The 9,336-nt window shown below is 52.3% G+C and overlaps 1 protein-coding gene across 1 annotated transcript; it reads left to right on the top strand.

Annotated features, from left to right (window-relative positions):
- Positions 1–807: 807 nt before the first annotated feature.
- On the top strand, positions 808–2,832 carry LOC144161583 (uncharacterized). Its single transcript, XM_077692228.1, has 2 exons — positions 808–1,381; positions 2,732–2,832. Exons 1-2 carry the CDS (start codon positions 808–810, stop codon positions 2,830–2,832), a joined length of 675 nt encoding a protein of 224 aa, XP_077548354.1.
- The last annotated feature ends 6,504 nt before the right edge of the window (positions 2,833–9,336 follow it).

The following is a 9,336-nucleotide window of genomic DNA, read 5'->3' on the forward strand; positions in this document are numbered from 1 at the left end:
ACGCTATCGCCAATACCTGTTTAATCAAGATGCCTCCTATCATGGTCTGAACACTTCTCCTGAACTGGAACACCTCAGGTACCGCTGGAAGAGAAGCTTATGCCAAACTCGCTTGTGCGAAGTATTGCTGACTTGTTTTCGTTGTGGCGTGCCGCCACTTCATTGGTATTTATATACGGCAAATCTCAACCTCCCCCTGGTGCCACTTTTGCCAAGAAATTGAATCCGTAGAGCATTTCTTTCTTCTTTGCCGCCGATTTGCTAACCATCGGAGAAGGCTGCTGGAGATTCCCCTGCTACGTCTTGGTCTGCCTTTAACTGTACCGGTGCTCTTGTCGTTTGGGGGGACTAGGCTGGGCCGATGCCATAGGGACGTGTGCAACGCCATCCACTCCTTCATTTCGGAGACAGCTCGTCTGCAGTGCTAAAAACATCACGATTAGGCTGACTTTTACTATAAATTTCCTATTCTTCTCTCTGTTTTTTTTCTCGTGTTTTCTCTCTCTCTCTCTCATTAACCTAGACCAAATTCTTTCTTCTGCTCCATTATTTTGCCTTGATTGATTGTAATGAAAACATAACTCTTCTTGGCCAATCCCCCTAAGTGGGTATGCGCCATTTTTCGGGCCACCACCACCACCACCCGGTTTCCTACGTCCGCTCGGACTCTGCCTGACTTGACGACGTGACCGTTCCCAGGTGTCAATAAACGTCACCACATTTTTTGGTGGAGGTTGCCGCATCGCGATCCCCGCAAGGCCTGACAGCCTGGAATTGCGAAGCAGAAGACTCCCGGTCAGCGACGACATGCCGCCTACACCCCAGCAGCCCATCGTCTGTTCCGTTACGCTCCGGCAACGAGACCCGCTCTTCTTTAACGGCACCGATGGCCGTGATGCGGAAGACTGGCTTTCAATCTTCGAACGGGTGAGCACCTATAATAAATGGGATGACACGATGAAGCTCAATAACGTCGGATTCTATTTCACGGGGCTGGATGAGACGTGGTTTAACAACAACAGATCTACCTTCACTACTTGGCCAGACTTCAAAGCTAAATTTACGAAAGTTTTCGGCCGACCGGCACTTCGCAAACTCCAGGCCGAGCAGCGGCTGCGTGAGCGAGCGCAGCAGGCCGGTGAAACATTTACGAGCTACATAGAGGACGTCGTCGACCTCTGCAGGCGTGCAAATCCAGCTATGGCCGAAAGCGATAAGATCAAACACATTCTCAAGGGCATTGAGGACGATGCGTTTCAAATGCTGCTGAGCAAAAACCCGCAGACTATTAGCGACGTCGTGAACTGGTGTCAGAGCTATGACGAGCTCCGCAAGCAGCGCATTTTCACCCGGCAACGCCTTTCGCGGGAAGAACCGCAACGTGGGTCGCTGTCGGCATTGGCTGCTTCTCCTGACCTCTCGGCTCTTCTACCTCATATCGAGCAGTTCGTACGAGAAGAGGTTTCGCGTCAGCTGTCCTTGCTTCCCTGCGCTCCACAGCCCCCTTCCACATTGCCTCAGTCTGTCCAACGGGTGATCCGAGAGCGTGTTGCCGAGACGATCCCTTCCGTACGCCAGCCGTCAGTTGCGCCGGCATCCACCCTTTCACCAGTGGCCGCGCCGGTCGCACCTCCTGTCGTGTCCCCTGTTGAACCATACGTCGAAGCCCCGCTCACCTACGCTTCCGTCGCCACAAGACCGCCGCTGGCACCATTCCCTTCCTTTGTATGTCTCGCCGAGCAGTCAGCAGCGCCGTATCCTCGAATGGCGCCTCGGACCCCGAATCCATGGCGCACCCCCGACAACCGCCCAATCTGTTTCGCTTGTCGACTTCCGGGACATGTGGCACGTTTATGTCGCTGTCGACCCCAATCTCCCGTTGACGCCTACCAGTTCCCAGCCTATGGATTTCCACCACTTTTCGCTCCCGCTACTTCTAGCGCAACCCCAACTTCGTACTCAGCTGACCAGTCGTACCAGTCGACCTCGACGCCTTCAAGCCGCCGTTCTTTTTCTCCGCGTCGCCGCTCCGTTTCCCCGATGCGCCCACGTGCCAACCCCGCAGCTGAGGGAAACTAGCGGCCGCAGTTCCGGAGGCAACAACTGCGCCCACGTCGAACTACTCAAGTCCTCCGTTTTCGTTTAACAATGTGATTGACGTTACCGCAGAAGGTGTTTTCGCTTGCGCTCTTATCGATACTGGTGCCGCTGTGTCTGTAATACGTGAAAGTCTTTGTCGTTCCTTGAGGAAAGTCACCACTCCGCTTTCTGGCCTCACCCTCCGGTCCACGAATGCTCAAGACGTGAAACCATTGGCCGCGTGCACCGCCCGAGTTACAATCCAGCAAAATGTCTATATCATCCAGTTAATCGTTTTGGCCTCCTGTTCGCACGATATCATCCTCGGTTGGGACTTTTTGTCACGACATCACGCGATCATTCGGTGTGCTCGCGCTGAGGTTGAACTTTTCGCGTTTGACGACATCGCTATCCCCGAACGTCCCGCCAAATTGATTGCCGCCGATGATACCGATATTCCTCCCGGCACCTCAGTGCTTGTTTTCGTGTCTTGTGACTGTCTGTCGGACACCACCATTTTCTTTACGCCGTCGCCACTCTTCAGCGCCCGGAAATGTTTGCCGCTACCTTTCGCGGTCCTTGAAATTCGCTCTGGCCTCGGTACAATCCTTGTTTCAAACCCGTCCTCATGCCCCGCCACATTGGTTCGCAGTGAATGTCTTGGCCACGTCGAGCCAGTTGACGATCATCTCATCGTCGACGCATCCGAGAGCGCTGCATCACTGCACCTCGCCGCGCTTGGGCCTAGTGTGAACTGACTCCGATGTCTTTTTACGTTCCCTTGACGACGCCTTAGCTCCTGTGCAACGAGACGAGCTTCTGGCCCTTCTGCATCGTTTCCGAGACTCTCTCGATGCCCAACGCGTCGAATTGGGCCGGGCATCCAGTGTTTCGCACCATATTGACACCGGTTCCCACGCACCCCTAAGACAGCGGCCATACCGTGTGTCGCCCACTGAGCGCCAAGTCATTGATGAGCACGTCGCGGACATGCTCAAGCGCGACGTTGTACGCCTTTCGACAAGCCCCTGGGCCTCTCCCGTAGTACTTGTGACGAAAAAAGATGGCTCAATTCGCTTCTGCGTGGACTACCGGCGCCTAAACAAGATCACGCGGAAAGACGTCTATCCGCTTCCTCGCATAGATGACGCCCTCGTTTGCTTGCAAGGAGCCGAGTTCTTCTCTTCTCTGGATTTACGGTCCGGCTATTGGCAAGTTCCTATGGCAGAAGCGGATCGTCTCAAAACAGCCTTTGTCACACCTGACGGACTGTACGAATTCAACGTCATGCCCTTCGGGCTTTGCAATGCGCCAGCAACCTTTGAAAGAATGATGGACAACATATTGCGCGGCCTGAAGTGGAAAACATGCTTGTGTTACTTAGATGACATAGTCGTGTTTTCCCCTGATTTTGCGACGCATCTTACCCGCCTCGAACAAGTGTTAACCTGCCTTGCCACAGCCGGCCTGCAGTTAAACTTGAAGAAATGCCGCTTTGCAGCTCGAAAACTTACTATTCTAGGGCACGTGGTGTCAAAAGGCGGTGTCCTTCCTGACCCAGCAAAACTTCGCGCCTTGGCGGAATTTTCCAAACCGGCGACAATGAAACAACTTCGCAGCTTTATAGGACTTTGCTCTTACTTCCGGCGCTTTGTTCGCAATTTCGCCACCAGCATTGCGCCTCTGACGAAGCTCCTTGGTGGCAACAACGAGATCGCCGATTGGTCACCCGCCTGCGAGAACGCCTTCAATATGTTGCGCCGCCTTCTTGTTTCCCCACCGGTACTGCGACATTTTGATCCCAGCGCTCCCACGGAAATCCATACCGATGCCAGCGGTGTGGGCCTGGGCGCAGTACTCGCACAACGCAAGACCGGATTCGAGGAGTACGTCGTCGCTTACGCCAGCCGTACCCTTACAATAGCCGAAGTCAACTACTCCGTGACCGAAAAGGAATGCTTAGCGATCGTTTGGGCTATTACGAAATTTCGCCCGTACCTCTACGGACGCCCATTCGACGTGGTGACGGACCACCACGCCCTTTGTTGGCTCTCGTCGCTAAAGGATCCGTCTGGCCGCCTCGGTCGATGGGCCCATACGGCTGCAAGAACATGACATACGAGTGGTATACCGGTCCGGCCGCAAGCAAACAGACGCAGATGCCCTTTCTAGGTCTCCTCTACCATCCGACGCCAAAGATTTATCTTCTGTGGAGTGCACTCTGGCCCCCCTTGATATCACCGACATGGCTGCTGAACAGCGAAAGGATCCGTGGATCGCTTCCATTGTGGAATTTTTGTCCCGTCCATCGCCAGCAGCCGCACCCCGCTCTCTCCGTCGCCAAGCTGCCCATTTCTCTGTCCGTGACCAACTCCTTTACCGCCGAAACTATTCGTCCGAAGGTCGCAAATGGCTCCTGGTCATCCCTCGTCATTTACGCGTGCATATCTGTTCTTCGTTCCACGGTGACGCGCAGTGTGCCCACGGAGGTGTCCTGAAGACATACCGAAGACTTCGCCTTCGCTTTTACTGGCGAGGCATGTACACCTTCGTCACAAAATATGTTCGTTCCTGCACAGACTACCAGCGCCGTAAGTCTCCCCCGCGATCAACAACGAGCGCACTCCAGCCTCTGCCGTGCCCTGCCCGCGTCTTCGATAGAGTGGGTATCGACCTCTACGGGCCGTTCCCGTGCACCTCCAGAGAGCACCGCTGGATTATCGTTGCGGTACATTATCTCACGCGATACGCTGAGACAGCAGCTCTTTCAGCAGCCACAGCCCGGGACGTGGCGTCCTTCCTCCTCCTGTCGTTTCATCCTTCGACACGGAGCGCCCCGAGAGCTGCTGAGTGACAGAGGTCGCGTTTTTTTATCGGACGTTATCAAAGCGCTCTTGGCCGAGTGTAAAATTGTTCACCGCACTACCACAGCGTACCATCCGCAAACCAACGGCCTAACCGAACGATTCAACCGCACTCTGGGAGACATGCTGTCTATGTATATTTCATCAGACCATTCAAACTGGGATCAGGTCCTTCCGTTCATCACGTACGCGTACAATACCGCGACGCAGTCGACTACCGGATTTTCACCGTTCTTCCTCCTCTACGGACGGGAGCCGACCTGCCCGCTGGACACGGTACTTCCATACCGCCCTGATCCCTCGGAGTGCACATCGATTTCCCAGATATCACAGTTTGCTGAGGAATGCCGCCAGCTCGCTCGTTCATTCACTTCTGAACACCAGCAGCTACAGAAATCTCGCCATGACGCGTCAGTGCACCACGCGATTTCTCTCCCGGCTCCCTTGTTTGGCTTTGGGTGCCATGGTCCACGCCAGGTCTCTCTCCGAAGCTTACATCGAAATACCACGGTCCTTACCGTGTTATCAAAAGCACTTCGCCAGTGAATTATATCGTCTAACCAGTTATGCCCTCATCGGATCTTCGGCGCCGCGGCCGTGAGACTGTGCATGTTCAGCGACTCAAGCCCTACTATGATCCGCTGGTTCCGTCGTCGCCATGAGTCGCCAGGATGGCTCCTTCTTCTCGCCGGGGGTGATTGTAGCGAAGAACCTGAACATTAGCAGATGGACACTTTTCCAGTGGCTATGTCCTGTCATGTCCTGTTAGTGTACAATCTTCCGATAAGGTTATGTGCCATGCAGCGCTTTTGGAAGGAGACGAAGTGTGTCCTCGCACAGCTCGAACCTCAGCCCCGGTTTCATACGTCCGCTCGGACTCTGCCTGACTTGACGACGTGACCGTTCCCAGGTGTCAATAAACGTCACCAGAGTATATTAGTCCTTTTTGGTATGATGACACGTCATCACCCCGCAACAAAGGGGAAACCAATAGCAATCATCATCATCAATGGTGGTGCCATACAAGGGCTGCCCGGTCCCATAGGTCCCATGACGCGTTCTGCAAGGACGGTGAACGCTGTTTCGGGGAGAAGAGGGTAAGGAGGAGAACACCGGACTACCGCCGCCTCGGAAAGCTTGTTTGAACATGTCTCGAAACGGCTTTTAGCTTCGGCAACAGCCATGACTCATGCGCCTAGGGCCGCCGTGTGGCCGTGAGACTCCCATGGTACATGTCGAAGCTCGAAATGAGCTGGCTTCACGGCCACACACCTAACTTCCCCGCAGTACACAAAACTTGGCCGGCGTACCACAGCGGCGAAGCGCTCCGCGGTGAATTGTAGCTGTGTGGTTTAGGGAAGAAATTTAAAATGCATCAGATGCGTGCAACCAAACACAACCGAAACATATTTCCAGGGCGTGGTGTTGACGAAGAAACCCTCATGCGTGCTGGTGGGAAATGATGTGAACTCATTTTTTTATAATTTAAGTTGCTAGCGAGTATAACCTATCAAATTTACAGGTCGCTATACTCAGGAAGTTCGCAGTTGCATCTTCAAGTTATCGTCGTGCTGTTTTTTTAACACGAAAGTGTTATATGCCGGGGTCCACCAAGATCTCACGACACCATATGCGTCGCGGAAATGAGATCGTCAGAAAAACTTCGATTGACGTGGCTGCGCCGGGATTCTAGCCACGAACTCTGTCGCCGCAACGGGAGGTACGAAACGCGCTCCCGACTGCGCTATCAACGTTTTTTGGTCTTTATTTTTGTTTTACAGTTTTACGAGTCAACGATGTAATAAAAGCACCTACCATGTTTTGGTTGGCGGAAACTACTAAAAACGTCAAATGATGTCAATGTTTGAAGTACTACCAAGAGTTCAGCGTCAGGATTTTCCACTTTGTACAATTCGCACAAATAGTTCACTTTTTCCATGAAATATGCGCTCACAGTTTGCGCATTGACATCCGCATGGCGCACCGCCATTCGGGAACCCCAAAATTCTATACAATCCTAAAAGCATAATCATATCATGCGGTACATCGTCTTCATTATTTACGCTGAGGAACCTGATTACATAAGGTGCCACCGGATACTCCTTCTTTAGGGTTATCATCAGGACGTCCCAAAAGAAAATGGCATCCGAACACTCTATAAACGCATGTTCTGTAGTTTCAGGTTTTTGACAAAGGAGGCAGAAGTTGTTCCAAGCAACAAAATGTCCTCGCTCTTCTATCGATGTTTTCACAGGAAGCGTGTTGGTGTGCAATTTAAAAAAAGAAGGTTTGCACAGAGGCTGGGACTTCCATAGCTTTCACCATGGATAAAGCATCCTGTCCTCGGCCTGCAGAGTAGACTGTTCGGTACAGAGGAAGAGAATTTCTTTCACATCTTTTTTCAGATCCTTCCTGGAAACATTTCAGAGATACTCAAAAGAAAACCGCACAGAAAGAAATCTAGCTGCGTCAACTGCTTCTTTCAGATACTCTTATAATTGTAGGCCATTCGTCGTTACACGAAGAAACGATGAACTGCGGTAAAGCATTGACAAGTGCAACTTAAAAAAAAAAAAAAACTACGCAAGAAAGGGTCGCTTCAGCAATTCGCCTTACGTATATATGCGATAGCCCGAGCACTCCCAGCTTCACTCTTCGAAAACAGAATTTCGGCTCATGCGTTCCCATGTTGAATTGATTGTACGGTTTAACGCACCGACGCAACGAAGGCGATGAGGCGCGCCGTAGTGGAGGGCTCAGGAATAATTTTGACCACCTGGGGATCTTTAATGTGCGCCGAAATCTCGTACACACGGGCGTTTCTGCTTTTCGCCTCCATCAGAAAGCGGCCGCCGCAGCCGGGAATCGAACCCGCGACCTCGTGCTCAGCAGCGCAACACCTTAGCCACTGAGCCACCGCGGCGGGTTCATGTTGAATTCCAAATAAAAACAGCAAAAATACGAAGCAACTTATCCACATGAACACCAGAACAGTGCATAGCTTGCATCCCTAACCACACTTTCGTCAGAAAGTTACGACGACGCACAATGCACGACCCCCCCCCCCCCCCTTTCATGGCTTTGTCGCGCAGCCTTTGGGTTTCGTCTTGTTGTACTGATTGCTGTCCAAATAACTCTCCATCGGTACCCCTAGGTACCGCCCAGGCGTGGTGGTCCAGGTTACGCGCTCAAATTCAGTCGGTGTTGATTCCCAGTTTCCGTGACAAAAACCGGCACACTTCTGCCAATTGACCGAACTTTTGGTGACGTCGCAAAATTCTTTGGCTATCGTGACAGCTCTACTCACACTTTGTTCGTCTGGGCCTCGTCATCAGCATACGTTAGGAGCTTGACTTCGCTTGCATGCAACACAAAACCTCGTGCATAACAATCATTTATAATTTTTAAAGAAAAGGGTTCTAGAAATATACAAAATAACAACGGGGAAGCAGGGCACCCTTGCCTCAATGATGACAACACTGGAATGTACTCAGTCACACTTTTGTTAATTATCAGCTGCGTGAAACAATTTGGATACACGACCTTAATACCCTTTAAAATAACATCTCCAACATTTATATGCTTCAAAACCGAAAAAAAGGGATCCCATGATGATCAAAAACTTCCTCAAAACCTACTTGTAGCATAGCTACTTTACGAAAAAAAACTCCCACCTCCCCTTGCGGGAACCCCTGTGTAGATGCGACGCATAGGCGGAGCGGCGAAGGGACCGCGTTTTATAGCGCGCATAACGTTGAGGGGACTGCGTAAGCCGGTCCCAGTCGATGACGACGTTGGCGTACTTGTAAAGCGGCGTGGACTCTACGTGTTTGAGCCAAGCGTGGATGTTGCTTCGCCGGAGAACGGCACACCGGTTATATGCGCAGCGCGCCCGAAGGAGAGGAAACCGCGGAAGAGAGAGTACTGCACCTGCGCCGGCCCCAGCGCGTCTGCCGCGGCTCTGACGCAACGTGCCGCGGCTATGACGCAACACAATCCAACACAATTCACTTTAATCCAATCCAAATCCAAGCCAATCCAATCGAATCCAATACAATGCCCCTCGCGAGAGTGTTTGCTATCGGAGAGGAGAGGGGGTGAGCGGCGGAGAGCGCAGCTGGCGCGGCGAGGAGAATGGGGGAGGGGCGGACAACGCCGACGACGACGACGCCGGAGGGACAAGGCGAGTGAATGAGATGCTCTGCATCTAAAAAACATGTCACAGCACTGCAAGACACTTCACGCTACGTGAATGTTTGTTACAATACTACGACCATTAATGCCACATGTCTGATGTGGGCCGACGGTTAGACTGATTACACTCTGAAGTCTCTTGGCAATCTTACATCGGCCCTTTGGCAGGGGAACCGCCGCCGTTCTACACCTATGTCAC

The sequence above is a fragment of the Haemaphysalis longicornis genome, unplaced genomic scaffold (genome assembly GCF_048455015.1).
Source record: "Haemaphysalis longicornis isolate Haplotype H1 unplaced genomic scaffold, Haemaphysalis longicornis Haplotype H1 scaffold_12, whole genome shotgun sequence".
Lineage (NCBI taxonomy): Eukaryota > Metazoa > Arthropoda > Arachnida > Ixodida > Ixodidae > Haemaphysalis > Haemaphysalis longicornis.

What these genes read in the sequence shown, in the direction of transcription:
- LOC144161583 (XM_077692228.1), top strand. Translation starts at nt 808, where the DNA reads ATGCCGCCTACACCCCAGCAGCCCATCGTCTGTTCCGTTACGCTCCGG. An exon ending in TTCGCGGGAAGAACCGCAAC is followed by an intron (nt 1,382 to 2,731) that starts GTGGGTCGCTGT and finishes ATTGGTTCGCAG; the next exon opens with TGAATGTCTTGGCCACGTCG.